Source organism: Salvelinus namaycush, chromosome 36 (genome assembly GCF_016432855.1).
Source record: "Salvelinus namaycush isolate Seneca chromosome 36, SaNama_1.0, whole genome shotgun sequence".
Taxonomy (NCBI): Eukaryota; Metazoa; Chordata; class Actinopteri; order Salmoniformes; family Salmonidae; genus Salvelinus; species Salvelinus namaycush.
Genome location: NC_052342.1, coordinates 9,017,453 through 9,033,922, shown reverse-complemented (window position 1 = coordinate 9,033,922; position 16,470 = coordinate 9,017,453). Strand labels below are relative to the sequence as shown.

General features: G+C 42.0%; 1 protein-coding gene across 1 annotated transcript; it reads right to left on the bottom strand.

Annotated features, from left to right (window-relative positions):
- Positions 1-217: 217 nt before the first annotated feature.
- Positions 218-16,017, bottom strand: LOC120030226 (NLR family CARD domain-containing protein 3-like). Its single transcript, XM_038975571.1, has 9 exons — positions 15,935-16,017; positions 9,066-9,150; positions 8,715-8,819; positions 8,571-8,681; positions 5,334-7,114; positions 4,878-5,051; positions 4,605-4,778; positions 874-920; positions 218-756 (listed from the first exon to the last, which is right to left on the bottom strand). The coding sequence occupies exons 1-9, from the start codon at positions 16,015-16,017 to the stop codon at positions 218-220; spliced, it is 3,099 nt and encodes a 1,032-aa protein (XP_038831499.1).
- Between the last annotated feature and the right edge of the window lie 453 nt (positions 16,018-16,470).

The following is a 16,470-nucleotide window of genomic DNA, read 5'->3' as shown; positions in this document are numbered from 1 at the left end:
TTCTCGGGAGTTTTTCCTAGCCAACGAGCTTCTACACCTGCATTGCTTGACATTTGGGGTTTTAGGCTGGGTTTCTGTACAGCACTTTAAGATATCAGCTGATGTAAGAAGGGCTTTATAAATTTGATATAATCAGTAACAATGTTCACCTTTATTGAGTGGTAGTGTATTTTAGAGTCTGATCCTTTTGGTGTTCTTCTAGGTATACCACAAGGGGCTATTCTACCTGGCACAGGGACACTGAGGTGTCATGATACCAAAGCCTAAACCCTGGGTAGAGAGGCTCAGTGAATGTCGTCTGGAATGTGTGCAGGTGGGTCAGTGAGTTAGATGAGACACTGTAGAAGGACAGAGTGCCAGCCAGCCAGTCCAGATACATTCCTACCCTTTTGGGGATAGGGGAGGGGACCAATATGGCTTCCCCCTTCTTCTTGTGCCAGGCATTGAAACAGCCATCAAAGCAGCGCAGACTCCAAGACATGTCATTGTATCCAAGCACACAATCATTACCCTCCCCTTTCCTGCTGATTCCTTTATATGCCACTCCTACACCAGCCCATTTCCCAGTCCATTCTGCCTCCCAGTAGCAGCGCCCAGACAGACCCTCTCTACACAACGCCTGGCCCCAGTCCTTAAATCTATCAGAGCTATCAGGATATACTTGCGCCGCTTCCATCCGTGTCATCTTTTTATTTGCCTCACACAGAGAGAGGTATGTGTGTGCTGTGTTTGGATCCAGTGTGAGCTCACATGCATCTGACGGAAGAGACGGAGACAATAAATAACAGGAACAGTTCCTATGAATACCCTCTTCACGTATTGCAGGTACATTTATGTATTGTAATATAAAAATAGGCACAATTCAAAACGTACATTTCTTCAGGGCAGATTTCAACCAGCACTCAGCATTATGATCCACACTGTTGAAAAAGCAGAACACACTGTTGGAGTGGCAAATATCCCTTTGTGGCAGTAGCAGCATGTAAACTCAAAGCTCTGTGAGATATACAGTGGGGCAAAAAAGTATTTAGTCAGCCACCAATTGTGCAAGTTCTCCCACTTAAAAAGATGAGGCCTGTAATTTTCATCATAGGTACACTTCAACTATGACAGACAAAATGAGAAAAAAAATCCAGAAAATCACATTGTAGGATTTTTAATGAATTTATTTGCAAATTATGGTGGAAAATAAGTATTTGGTTACCTACAAACAAGCAAGATTTCTGGCTCTCACAGACCTGTAACTTCTTCTTTAAGAGGCTCCTCTGTCCTCCACTCGTTACCTGTATTAATGGCACCTGTTTGAACTTGTTATCAGTATAAAAGACACCTGTCCACAACCTCAAACAGTCACACTCCAAACTCCACTATGGCCAAGACCAAAGAGCTGTCAAAGGACACCAGAAACAAAATTGTAGACCTGCACCAGGCTGGGAAGACTGAATCTGCAATAGGTAAGCAGCTTGGTTTGAAGAAATCAACTGTGGGAGCAATTATTAGGAAATGGAAGACATACAAGACCACTGATAATCTACCTCGATCTGGGACTCCACGCAAGATCTCACCCCGTGGGGTCAAAATGATCACAAAAACGGTGAGCAAAAATCCCAGAACCACACGGGGGGACCTAGTGAATGACCTGCAGGGAGCTGGGACCAAAGTAACAAAGCCTACCATCAGTAACACACTACGCCGCCAGGGACTCAAATCCTGCAGTGCTAGACGTGTCCCCCTGCTTAAGCCAGTACATGTCCAGGCCCGTCTGAAGTTTGCTAGAGAGCATTTGGATGATCCAGAAGAAGATTGGGAGAATGTCATATGGTCAGATGAAACCAAAATAGAACTTTTTGGTAAAAACTCAACTCGTCGTGTTTGGAGGACAAAGAATGCTGAGTTGCATCCAAAGAACACCATACCTACTGTGAAGCATGGGGGTGGAAACATCATGCTCTGGGGCTGTTTTTCTGCAAAGGGACCAGGACAACTGATCCGTGTAAAGGACAGAATGAATGGGGCCATGTATCGTGAGATTTTGAGTGAAAACCTCCTTCCATCGGCAAGGGCATTGAAGATGAAACGTGGCTGGGTCTTTCAGCATGACAATGATCCCAAACACACCGCCCGGGCAACGAAGGAGTGGCTTCGTAAGAAGCATTGGAGATCTGCATGGAGGAATGGGCCAAAATACCAGCAACAGTGTGTGTGAACCTTGTGAAGACTTACAGAAAACGTTTGACCTCTGTCATTGCCAACAAAGGGTATATAACAAAGTATTGAGAAACTTTTGTTATTGACCAAATACTTATTTTCCACCATAATTTGCAAATAAATTCATTAAAAATCCTACAATGTGATTTTCTGGATTTTTTTTTCTCATTTTGTCTGTCATAGTTGAAGTGTACCTATGATGAAAATTACAGGCCTCTCTCATCTTTTTAAGTGGGAGAACTTGCACAATTGGTGGCTGACTAAATACTTTTTTTGCCCCACTGTACATCCTCACATTATCAGAACTTTTTCTAATTTATCATATAGTATTCAGTGCGCCAACCTGCAAAGTTACTTTGACTTCTGTGGAGGAAATTATTTAATTACCTACTATATTGTTTAATTAGACATACTATGCTGTTTTTACTTAGAAGAATTCTCCATTGCTATATGCTGGTATTTTATACTGATACAAGCTTGCCTTGTGTGACTTAGTCATAAATCTGAGCATACAGATTTATGAGCTCCTTAGGTGCGACCGTAGTACGTGACCTCCAGTGTTTACGATCGGCAGGAATTTAGCCACAGTACCAGTCAAAAGTTTGGACACACCTACTCATTCAAGAGTTTCTTTATTTTTTGCTATTTTCTACATTATAGAATAATAGTGAAGACATCAAAACTATGAATTAACACATATGGGATCATGTAGTAACCAAAAAAGTGTTAAACAAATCTAAATATATTTTATATTCTTCAAAGTAGCCAACCTTTGCCTTGTTGACAGCTTTGCACACTCTTGGCATTCTCTCAACCAGCTTCATGAGGAATGCTTTTCCAACAGTCTTGAAGGAGTTCCCACATATGCTGAGCACTTGATGGCTGCTTTTTCTTCACTCTGCGGTCCAATTCATCCCAAACCATCTTAATTGGGTTGAGGTCGGGTGATTGTGGACGCCAGGTCATCAGATGCAGCATCATCACTCTCCTTCTTGGTCAAATAGCCCTTACACAGCTAAGAGGTGTGTTTTGGGTCATTGTCCTGTTGAAAAACAAATTATAGTCCCACTAAATGTAAACCAAATGGGATGGCATATCACTGCTGAATGCTGTGGTAGCCTTGAATGCTGTGGTGTGCCTTGAATTCTAAATAAATCACAGACAATGTCACCAGCAGAGCACCCCCACACTATCACACCTCCTCCTCCATGCTTCACGGTGGGGACGACACATGCGGAGATCATCCGTTCACATTTGGACTCATCAGACCAAAGGACAGATTTCCACCGGTCTAATGTCCATTTCTCGTGTTTCTTGGCCAAGCAAATCTCTTATTTTTTATTTAACTAGGCAAGTCAGTTAAGAACAAATTCTTATTTACAAATTCTTATTTACAATGGCCTAGGAACAGTGGGTTAACTGCCTTGTTGATTTTTACCTTGTCAGCTCGGGGATTCGATCTAGCAACCTTTCGGTTACTGACCCAACGCTCTAACCACTAGGCTACCTGCTGCCCCCCTTATTGGTGTCCTTTAGTTGTGGTTTCTTTGCAGCAATTTGACCATGAAGGCTTGATTCATGCAGTCTCACCTGAACAGCTGATGTTGGGATGTGTCTGTTACTTGAACTCTGAAGCATTTATTAGGGCTGCAATCGAGGTGCAGTTAACTTAAATTAATTTGTCCTCTGCAGCAGAGGTAACTCTGGGTCTTCCTTTCCTGTGGCGGTCCTCATGAGAGCCAGTTTCGTCATAGTACTTGATGGTTTTTGCGACTACACTGTTCTTGACATTTTCCAGATTGACTGACCTTCATGTCTTAAAGTAATGACGGACTGTCGTTTCTCTTTGCTTATTTGAGCAGTTCTTGCCATAATATGGACATGGTCTTTTACCAAATAGGGCTCCCACCCCTACCTTTTTGGGTTACTACATGATTCCATATGTGTTATTTCATAGTGTTGATGTGTTCACTATTATTCTACAATGTAGAAAATTGTAAAAAAAAAATAATATTAAAACTTCAATAAGTAGATGTGTCCAAACGTTTGACTGGTAATGTCTGTGGGAAGTGCAGTGAGGAACAGAGAGTGGTGGCGATATCAGCTATCTTGATCTACACAGACGAGCTAAATTACTTTTTACCACTCTGTTCCCATGGCCTGTTTTTGCACATCTGTTAACTGTCAAAGATAAAATAATGTACTTTCTATAAAAGGAGAAAGACAGCTCTGTCCGTGGAACTTTTCAACTCTTAACTATTCTTAGTGATGGTTGATTGCTTAACTTTTGCAAATCTGACAATAAATTGTTGTTTGAAAGAAATCTGCAGTCTCTCTTCCTAGAATTTCTGCGACACTTCAGCTTTCAATATGCGGCTGACTAATTGTTTTACTACCTGAGTGTATGCAGTTGACAGTGTGGATCTTCCAGTATGGCAGAGACCAGCTCCACTCCTGTGTCTCCAGGGTGGTTGTAGCTCAGATCAAGCTCTTTCAGGTGAGAGGGGTTTGATCTCAGAGCTGATGCCAGGGAAGCACAGCCTTTCTCTGTGACACCACAGAATGACAACCTGCAGAAAGATAAATGTAACCATTTTGGTAAGATTGCTTGCTCAGTCTTAAAATGTATGCTCCCTTTTGCTCCCATCTTCAACCCCAAATATACTTGCCTTAGTGTCTCCAATTTACAGTGTGGACTCGCAAGTCCAGCAGAGAGAAGCTTGACTCCTGAGTCTTGCAGGTCATTGTCACTCAGGTCCAGCTCTCTTATGTGTGAGGTGTTTGAGCTGAGAGCTGAGGCCAATTCTTCACAGCATCTCTCTGTGAGATTACATCCTTTCAGCCTGAAGAAGAAATGTTAAGATTAATTGACTGAATCAGGGATGTCCAATCTTATCCACAAAGGGCCAGTATGGGTGCAGACCTTTGCTCCAGCCAAAGCATTGACACACCTGATTCAATTGAAAAAGTTGACGATTGAAAACTATGATTAGTTGAATCAGGTGTGTTACTGCTTTGGTTGAAGTAAAAGCCTGCTCCCACACAACCCTTTGCGGATAAAATTGGACACCCCAGTGCTAAAAGCATGATGGATATTCCAGAAATTCAAGAATCATTGCACTCACACAGCTGTCCTGGTGCTTTTGACCACTGGCAACAGCCTCCGAACACCCTCTTCTGATCTGGAATATTTCTTCAGGTCAAACACATCAAGCTCCTTTTCAGATGTCAGCAACACAAAGACCAATGCTGACCACTGTGCAGGCGAAAGTTGGGCTTCTGAGAGACTTCCTGAGCACAGGTAGCTTTGGATCTCCTCCACAAGAGAATGGTCATTCAACTCATTCAGACAGTGGAACAGATTGATGCATCTCTCTGGAGAGGGATTCTTCCTGATCTTCTTCTTGATGTACTCAACGGTTTCCTCATTGCTCTGAGAGATGCCTCCTATCTGTGCCAGTAGGCCTCGTAGGAGAGTTTGACTGGACTCCATTGAGAGACCGAGAAGGAAGCGAAGGAAAAGGTCCAGGTGTCCATTCTCACTTTGTAAGGCCTTGTCTACTGCACTCTTGTGAAGAAGAGTTACAGGAATACCTTTGGTTATCTGAAGCTTTCTGGTGGTGGTTTCCTGTTCGTCTAATAGATTTAGACCGCTGTTGATGAATGTGTGGAACACATATAATGCAGCAAGAAACTCCTGAATGCTCAGATGCACAAAGCAGTACACCCTCCCCTGGTACAGCCCACACTCCTCTCTAAAGATCTGAGTGAACACTCCTGAGTGCACTAACACTTCTCTGACATCAATGCCACACTCTCTCAGGTCTTCCTCATAGAAGATCAGATTTCCTTTCTCCAGCTGTTCAAATGCCAATTTTCCCAGTGTGAGGATCATCTCTTCGTCTGTTTTAATCTCTGAATCTGCCACCAATGTCTCTGATCCCACTGAATATTTCAGATTGATCAGTATGATGCAAATCAGATAGTGTGTGTACATCTGAGTCAGTGTGTTGGGCATCTTTCCACTCTCTGCTTCCCCCAACATTTTCTCTAGGACTGTGGCAGAAATCCAACTGAAGACTGGTATGTGGCACATGATGTACAGGCTCCTTGATGACTTTATGTGTGTAATGATTATTTTGGCTAGGTTTTGATCACTGATTCTCTTCTTGAAGTATTCCTCCTTCTGTTGGTCATTAAACCCTCGTACTTCAGACACCTGGTCAACACAATCAGGAAGGATGCGGTAGGCTGCGGCAGGTCGAGAGGTTATCCAGAGGAGAGCAGATGGGAGCAGATTCCCCTTGATGAGGTTTGTCAGCAGCACGTCCACTGAGGTTGACTCTGTGACATCAGAACAGCTCTTATTGTTCTGGAAGTCTAGAGGAAGTCGGCACTCATCAAGACCATCAAAGATAAACACAACTTTGTACTTTTCAAAGTTGGATATTCCTGATTCTTTTGCTTCAACGCAAAAGTGATGGAGGAGTTTGATCAAACTGCATTGATTCCCCTTGAACAAATTGAGCTCCCGAAAAGGGAGAGAAAATATGAGCTGGACATCCTGATTTGCCTTTCCTTCAGCCCAATCCAAAATGAACTTGTGTACAGTGATGGTTTTTCCAATGCCAGCGACTCCCTTTGTCAGTACAGTCCTGATGGTTTTGTCTTGTCCAGGTAAGGGTTTGAAGATGTCATTGGATTTGATTGGTACCTCTTGTGTTGGTGGTCCTCTGGATGCTATCTCAATCTGTCTGACCTCATGTTCATGATTGACCTCTCCACTTCCACCCTCTGTGATGTACAGCTCTGTGTAGACCTTGTTGAGAAGTGTTGAGTTTCCTTGCTTTGCTATTCCCTCGAACAGACATTCAAACTTTCTCTTCAGATTGAGTTTGAGTTTATGCTGGCATACAGCAAGCTCACCCAGAAGACCTAATCGTGCAGAAAACATTCCTGAAAATGTGACTTTTAATGTGGTACATGTACAGTGCAAAAAGTACTGGAAGGTATTCAGATCCCTTGACTTTTTCTACATTTTGTTACGTTACAGCCTTATTCTAAAATGGATTAAATAGTTTTTCCCACCTCATCAATCTACACACAATAATGACAAAGCAAAAACAGGTTTTTAGAAATGTTTGCAAATGTAAAAAAATAAACTGAAATATTACATTTACATAAGTTCTCAGACCTTTTACTCAGTACTTTGTTGAAGCACCTTTGGCAGCGATTACAGCCTCCAGTCTTCTTGGGTATGACGCTACAAGCTTGGTACACATATTTGGGGAGTTTCTGCTATTCTTCGTGTGCTTAGGGTTGTTGTCCTGTTGGAAGGTGAACATTTGCCCCAGTCTGAGGTCCTGAGGGCTTTGGACCAGGTTTCATCAAGGATCCATTCATCTTTCCCTCAATCCTGACTAGTCTCCCAGTCCCTGAAAAACATCCCCACAGCATGATGCTGACACCACCATGCTTCACCGTAGGGATGGTGCCACGTTTCCTCCAGACGTGACGTTTGGCATTCAGGCCAAAGAGTTCAATCTTGGTTTCATCAGACCAGAGAATCTTGTGTCTCATGGTCTGAGTCTTTATGTGCCTTTTGTCAAACTCCAAGCGGGCTGTCATGTGCCTTTTACTGAGGAGTGGCTTACATCTGGCCACTCTACCATAAAGGCCTGATTGGTGGAGTGCTGCAGAGATGGTTGTCCTTCTGGAAGGAAAAGTCTTGGTGGTTCCAAACTTCTTCCATTTAAGAATGATGGAGGCCACTGTGTTCTTGGGGACCTTCAATGCTGCAGAAATGTTTTGGTACTCTTCCCCAGATCTGTGCCTCAACAAAATCTTATATTGGAGCTCTACGGACAATTCCTTCGACCTCATGGCTTGGTTTATGCTCTGACATGCAGTGTCAACTGTGGAACATTATATAGACAGGTGTGTGCCTTTCCAAATCATGTCCAATCAATTGAATTTACCACAGGTGGACACAAATCAAGTTGTGGAAACATCTCAAAGATGATCAATGGAAACAAGATGCACCTGAGCTCAATTTTGAGTCTCATAGCAAATGGTATGAATATTTATGTAAATAAGATATATATAAACACACATTTGCAAACATAAATAACTTTTTTTCACTTTGTCATTGAGGTATTGTGTGTAGATTGATGAGGAAAATGTTTGATTTAATCCATTGTAAAATAAGGCTGTAACGTAATAAAATATGGAAAAAGTCAAGGGGTCTGAATACTTTCTCGAATTCACTGTATATTCATTAACATAAATATTAATTTCCTATAAATTATCTAAATGATAGTTTTAAGTATGTAAAAGGGTACATTAATCTGGTATAAAAAGACTACAGACAAATAATTCATACTTTTTTCCAACGTGTCAGCAAGTTCCTTCTGGTTCATGTTCCTCAGGATGTGCAGTGTGATCTTCAGAGCCCCCTCTCTGGCATTGCTCTGCTGCTTCTCATCTTCAGAGCCCACTGCTTTTGCATTCTTATTCTGACTCTCAAAGCATTCTGGGAGATCTGGACACAAAATCCTCTTAAATCTTTCCAACTCCCCTCTCACAAAAGTGATGATACTGTCTTCAACAGACTGAAAAAAAGAAAAAGCATATTCATATCAAAATAACACTTCACTAAACTAATAATACACCATGACATGCAACTAACTAAGGTAGGATGTGTTTTATAAGTTGATTGAAAGGTGTGTAGAACCATAAAGCGTACTGTATTGTGGCTGCTCGCTGATGATCGTCATGGTTATTGATAATGGTTATCATTCTAGGTGTGGACGATCCTTACTTCTACTTTAGTTACTGTATGAGAAAGTACAACCTACCCTGAAAATGGAGGACAGATCTTCCTTATGATCCTGGGCAGACTGACCACTGGGAATCTCAGACTCTGATCTCTGTTGTTCATCGCTGTGGGCAAGATATTAGATTATCACGTTAAAAAAAATCGAAACGTTTTCACCAGAATCGGCAGAATGAATACACCCCTGATCACGCGTAAACATAGTTCACTTTCATAGCAGCCACGTTGTATTCCTTCTCGCAACTATGCGCTCTCCTCCTCTCACCTTTTCCCTTCGTTTGTGGACTTCAATGCATAACACATCAGTTGTATTGTGACCAGGAAAAAAACTAAAAAAACTTTCCAAGCCAAAACATATCATAACCGCTATACACAGCCTACATCGTTGTCACCAAATTAGCTAAAGTAACGTCATAGTCAACATAGCTAATAGCACTAACGCATTAGTAAACATGCTACAATCATGCAGTAATGTTACAGTGTACAGTCGTGGCCAAAAGTTTTGAGAATGACAAATATTAATTTTCACAAAGTCTGCTGCCTCAGTTTGTATGATGGAAATTTGCATATACTCCAGAATGTTATGAAGAGTGATCAGATGAATTGCAAATAATTGCAAAGTCCCTCTTTGCCATGCAAATGAACTGAATCCCCAAAAAACATTTCCACTGCATTTCAGCCCTGCCACAAAAGGACCAGCTGACATGTCAGTGATTCTCTCGTTAACACAGGTATGAGTGTTGACGAGGACAAGGCTGGAGATCACTCTGTCATGCTGATTGAGTTCGAATAACAGACTGGAAGCTTCAAAAGGAGGGTGGTGCTTGGAATCATTGTTCTTCCTCTGTCAATCATGGTTAACTGCAAGGAAACACGTACCGTCACCATTGCTTTGCACAAAAAGGGCTTCACAGGCAAGGATATTGCTGCCAGTGAGATTGCACCTAAATCAACCATTTATCGGATCATCAAGAACTTCAAGGAGAGCGGTTAAAATGTTGAGAAGAAGGCTTCAGGGCGCCCAAGAAAGTCTAGCAAGCGCCAGGACAGTCTCCTAAAGTTGATTCAGCTGCGTGATCGGGGCACCACCAGTACAGAAATTGCTCAGGAATGGCAGCAGGCAGGTGTGAGTGCATCTGCACGCAGTGAGGCGAAGACTTTGGAGGATGGCCTGGTGTCAAGAAGGGCAGCAAAGAAGCCACTTCTCTCCAGGAAAAACATCAGGGACAGACTGATATTGTGCAAAAGGTACAGGGATTGGACTGCTGAGGACTGGGGTAAAGTCATTTTTTCTGATGAATCCCCTTTCTGATTGTTTGGGGCATCGGAAAAAAGCTTGTCCGGAGAAGACAAGGTGAGCGCTACCATCAGTCCTGTGTCATGCCAACAGTAAAGCATTCTGAGACCATTCAAGAACACAGCCAGGAATAAAGAATGGTACCAACACATCCTCCAAGAGCAACTTCTCCCAACCAGCCAGGAACAGTTTGGTGACGAACAATGCCTTTTCCAGCATGATGGAGCACCTTGCCATAAGGCAAAAGTGATAACTAAGTGGCTCAGGGAACAAAACATCAATATTTTTGGTCCATGGCCAGGAAACTCCCCAGACCTTAATCCCATTGAGAACTTGTGGTCAATCCTCAAGAGGCGGGTGGACAAACAAAACCCCACAAATTCTGACAAACTCCAAGCATTGATTATGCAATAATGGGCTGCCATCAGTCAGGATGTGGCCCAGAAGTTAATTGACAGCATGCCAGGGAAGATTGCAGGGGTCTTGAAAAAAAGGGTCAACACTGCAAATATTGACTCTTTGCATCAACTTCATGTAATTGTCAATAAAAGCCTTTGACACTTATGAAATGCTTGTAATTATACTTCGGTATTCCACAGTAACATCTGACAAAAATATCTAAAGACACTGAAGCAGCAAACTTTGTGGAAATTAATATTTGTGTCATTCTCAATACTTTTGGCCACGACTGTATAGTCAGTAAGCAGTTACTAATTTATTGCCATGGGGCCCGTCAGTGTAAAACCAAAAACTTACCTTGACTTGGAAGAGTTCCAGTGTTGCATTGGATAGTCATAGCCAGCTAGCTAACATAGCATCCCTCTGTTTGAGGAGGGTGTTTGAGCAGGCTAAACTAGCTAGCTGCATTTGCTAGCTAAGTAAGCGAAAATGAAAGTGAAAATAAATCTCTCTTGCTTCTTGTTCATTTTTCAAGAAATTAATTTGTTAAAAACTGTTCCAACTATTGTATTTTTCTCTCTTTTACTCAACTACACCACATTTTATGCACTGCAGTGCTAGCTAGCTGTAGCTTATGCTTTCAGTGCTAGATTCATTCTCTGATCCTTTGATTGGGTGGAAAACATGTCAGCTCATGCTGCAAGAGCTCTTATAGCTTGGAGGTTGGACCTTCTCTGGAAGTTGTTACAATCACTGTGTAAGTCTATGGAAGGAGGTGAGAACAATGAGCCTCCTAGGTTTTGTATTGAAGTCAATGTACCCAGAGGAAGACGAAAGCTAGCTGTCCTCCGCCTACACCATGGTACTACCCTACAGAGTGCTGTTGAGGCTACTGTAGACCATTGCAAAACAGTGTGTTTTAATTGATTATTTGGTGACATGAATATACAGTGGGGAGAACAAGTATTTGATACACTGTCGATTTTGCAGGTTTTCCTACTTACAAAGCATGTAGAGGTCTGTAATTATTATTATTTATTTTGTTATATATATTTTTTAAATTTTACTTTTCTCCCCAATTTTCGTGGTATCCATTGCTAGTAATTACTATCTTGTCTCATCGCTACAACTCCCGTATGGGCTCGGGAGAGACGAAGGTCGAAAGCCATGCGTCCTCCGAAACACAACCCAACCAAGCCGCACTGCTTCTTAACACAGCGCGCCTCCAACCCGGAAGCCAGCTGCACCAATGTGTCGGAGGAAACACCGTGCACCTGGCTCCCTTGGTTAGCGCGCACTGCGCCCGGCCCGCCACTGGAGTCGCTGGTGCGCGATGAGACAAGGATATCCCTACCGGCCAAACCCTCTCTAACCCGGACGACGCTAGGCCAATTGTGCGTAGCCCCACGGACCTCCCGGTCGCGGCCGGCTGCGACAGAGCCTGGGCGCGAACCCAGAGTCTCTGGTGGCGCAGCTAGCGCTGCGATGCAGTGCCCTAGACCACTGCGCCACCCGGGGGGCGATGTCTGTAATTTTTTATACAGACATCTTTTATACAGGTAACGAGTTCAAACAGGTGCAGTTAATACAGGTAATGAGTGGAGAACAGGAGGGCTTCTTAAAGAAAAACTAACAGGTCTGTGAGAGCCGGAATTCTTACTGGTTGGTAGGTGATCAAATACTTATGTCATGCAATAAAATGCAAATTAATTACTTAAAAATCATACAATGTGATTTTCTGGATTTTTGTTTTAGAATCCGTCTCTCACCGTTGAAGTGTACCTATGATAAAAATTACAGACCTCTACATGCTTTGTAAGTAGGAAAACCTGCAAAATCGGCAGTGTATCAAATACTTGTTCTCCCCACTGTATTTAGTATAGTTTAATCTAAAAAGGCAAACGTTTAAATGTTTTACTTTTTTTAAATGAAATTCACTGAGGGGCCTCCTGAGTGGCACAGCGGTCTAAGGCACTGCATCACACTACAGACCCGGGTTCAATCCCAAGCTGTGTCATATCCGGCCGTGACCGGGAGTCCCTTATGGGGTGGCGCACAATTGGCCCAACGTTGTCCGGGTTAGGGGAGGGTTTGGCTGGACGGGCTTCACTCGGCTCATCACACTCTAGCGACTCGTGGTGGGCCGGGCGCCTGCAGGCTGACTTCGGTCGTCAGTTGAACGGTTTTCCTCCGACAAAGTGGTGCAGCTGGCTTCCGGGTTAAGCGCGTGGGTGTTAAGGAGTGCGGTTTGGCAGGTCATGTTTCGGAGGACGCATAACTCGACCTTTGCCTCTCCTGAGCCCGTTCGGGAGTTGAGACAAGATCGTAATTGGATATCATGAAATTGGGTAGAAAAAGGGGATGGTCCTCCCCTTCCTCCTCTGAGGAGCTTCCACTGTTGTAAACATAGATCAGGGGTGGCCAACCCTCTTAGAGAGCTACCTCTAGGCAGGATGATTTTCTGTGGTCCTATTTTAAAAGGGATAGCCTAATTCACCCAAATGAATGACATATTTACATGTTTGTTTCTTATGGACAAGGAAAGACTGCAATCCATCATATGGTTAGTCACTGCTACCAACTGTTAATATTAGCATGTTCTAACCAAAAACCAATGTAATTCAATCTCCCCCAGTTAACATACTCTAAATACTATGCCCAAATAATCTAAAATAACTTAAAACCAAGTGGTTGAATTTTGAGTGTGTATTCGACTTTAAAAAAGAATCCTGAATACATCCAACCTGTGATAAAAAAAATTACAAATATTTCACCCTGGTCAAGGGCCTAAACAATGTAGAATTGCAGGAAATAAGCTTTAAAACATCAATTTTCCTCAACTAGGGGTGGCGCCAATGACATTAACCGTAGGAAATCTCTCTCCAAGCTATCTTCGAAAGTTAGCAGCCCTGTCTACGAGTTCATCTGAACTCGCTGGGGAAGTACAATGCCTTCAGAAAGAATTCATACCCCTTGACTTATTCCACATTTTGTTGTGTTACAGCTGAATTCAAAATGGATTACATTGAGGGGGGGGGGGGTTCTCACCCATCTACAGACATTGTACACTTTTTGCACATTCTTCTTTAAAACATTGTTGAAGCTCTGTCAAGTTGGTTTTTGCTCATTGCTTGACAGCCATTTTCAAGTCTTACCATACATTTTCAAGACGATTTAAGTAAAAACTGTAATTAGGCCACTCAGGAACATTCAAAGTCTTGGTAAGCAACTCCAGTGTATATTGGTCTTGTGTTTAAGGTTATTGTCCTGCTGAAAGGTGAATTTGTCTCAGTGTCTGTTGGAAAGCAGACTGGACCAGGTTATCCTCTAGGATTTTTCATGTACTTAACTCTATTCTGTTGATTTTTATCCTAAATAACTCCCTAGTCCTTGCCGATGACAAGCATACCCATAACACAATGCAGCCACCATCATATTTAGGTTAGTATAGTGGAGTAACTACAATGTTGTTGATCCATCCTCAGGAGAAAACTATCTTCACCATGCTCAAATTAATATTCAAGGTCTGCTTTTTTCCCCCCTTTACCCATCTACCAATAGGTGCCCTTCTTTGTGAGGCATTGGAAAACCTCCCTGGTCTTTGTGGTTGAATCTGTGTTTGAAATTCACTGCTCGACTGAGGGACCTTACAGATAATTGTATGTGTGGGGTACAAAGATGAGGTAGTCATTCAAAAATCATGTTAAACACCATTGTTGCACACAGAGTGAGTCTATGCAACTTATGTGACTTGTTAAGCACATATTTTCTCCTGAACTTATTTAAGCTTGCCATAACAAAGCGGTTGAATACTTATTGACTCAAGACATGTCAGCTTTACATTTTGAATTAATTTGTAACATTTTCTAAAAACATAATTCCACTTTGACATTATGAGGTATTGTGTGTGTGCCAGTGACACAAAATCTAAATTGAATCTATTTTAAATTCAGGCTGTAACACAACAAAATATGGAAAAAATAAAAGGGGTGTGAAAATGACCAAAATGGCCTCATTGCCAAAATCCCAAAGTATCCCTTTAAAGGACACAATGCTGGGTTCATGTGAGACTGACCTCTCCTGCTGGACCCTGTCCAAAGCACACAATCACATTTACTCTGAGTTTCATTTAGAAAAATAATTGTTCCACTGATAATGCACTTTGATGTTTTCAAATAGTGGAAAATGTTAATGTATGTTCTTTGTTACCTTTGTTTGTTATAAAAGTCTCCTTTGCGGAGGTCTATTGGAGCATCCATTGACCAGTCACTCTTCATGGACACACAGGTGGGTGCAGGTGAATGTGGTCTTTTTGCCTGGATTGTGCTTCAATACAACAAAGAGACTTTTAGAAGTGAATAACAAACCAAATGGTTTTAGTTGGCACAGCAGATTACACCGAGCCTGATGCAAGTGAAGCAAGGTCAGAAAAGAGTAGGTACTGCGCATCTTAAAGGGCAGGTGCTTTTCTGACCTTGCTACAAAATTATTATCCTAATTATCTTCAGTGATAAACCACAAAAGCAAAACAGTAAATCAGCTGTGAAGTAGGTTTTATAAGTAAACAATGGTAATGATGGCAACACTTTATTTGAATGTACACATTAGCCCCTAAATAGTAGATTATAAGTGTATATGTTACATGGTGGAAAAGTGACAGGTCCTTTTGGATCTGGGTTGAGCAGGTAGTGGAGTAGAAAGTACTTTTTCTAATTTCAGTCACAGTGGCCATTCTCCGGCTCAGGAACACATTTGAAACCCATGCAAGTTAAAAATGAATCAACAAACTACAAACAAACCATAAAGACAGAAACCAAAAAGGGGCACAGGACGTGATGCATTCCAGGAGGCATGCGTCCATTTTCTTTAACAATTTATCTTACGATACTCAGTAGCCATGTGCTCTCACCAAAATGCTGCCCAATATTGTGCGCGAAGAAACACTTGTGAAAAGTGGGTGAGACTGAGGGGATTCGATTAAGCTGCTCTGGGTTGAACCGGGTTATGCCCTGTCACGTGAATGGACAACAACGCTTAGGCTTCTACATACTATATACATTTTACGGACACAGTATATTTCACAATAGTTATCTTTTTTTTTATTTTTTATGTTTTAGTCCCATTCTTTAGCTCCACTCAACCCCATTATCATTGTCAAAATGATTTACATTGTGAGACAACAGCGCTCGTCTTACCTTTGGGCTTCTTTGTCAGGTTTCTCAAAGAGACTCCCTTTGGAGGTCTTGCCTCCCTTCTGTCTATCTCCTTGGAGGCTCATTTTAGGCTGTGCAGACGAGGTACGCTACGATAAATAACCTATTGTTGTGGAAATTAAAACAAGTTGAGACAGTCATCAACCTTGACTAAGTAGGCTAAACTTTGTGCAATTAAGCAATTTGTGCACCCATCATGTTGTACTAATGTTGTAATATGGTTTTTCATTTTACATTATTTTGCTTTAAATATTATACTCAGCTAGTCCTTACCTTGCTGCTTGCTCCTCTCCAACTACGCAGTTAACAATTGTGAATACTTTCACTTTCGATAAACAACAAATGAGGCCTACTTAAAAAAATATACATATAATATGAGGCCTAATCACTAGTCTCTAAACTGAATGAATTTGTCCCCACATGGCCAACATGATAAAAAGAAAATGTTATACAAAAGTGCCACATGTCATCAAAAGTAAAACATTCTCGTTTATGGTTTCCAAAATTGGGCATAGAAT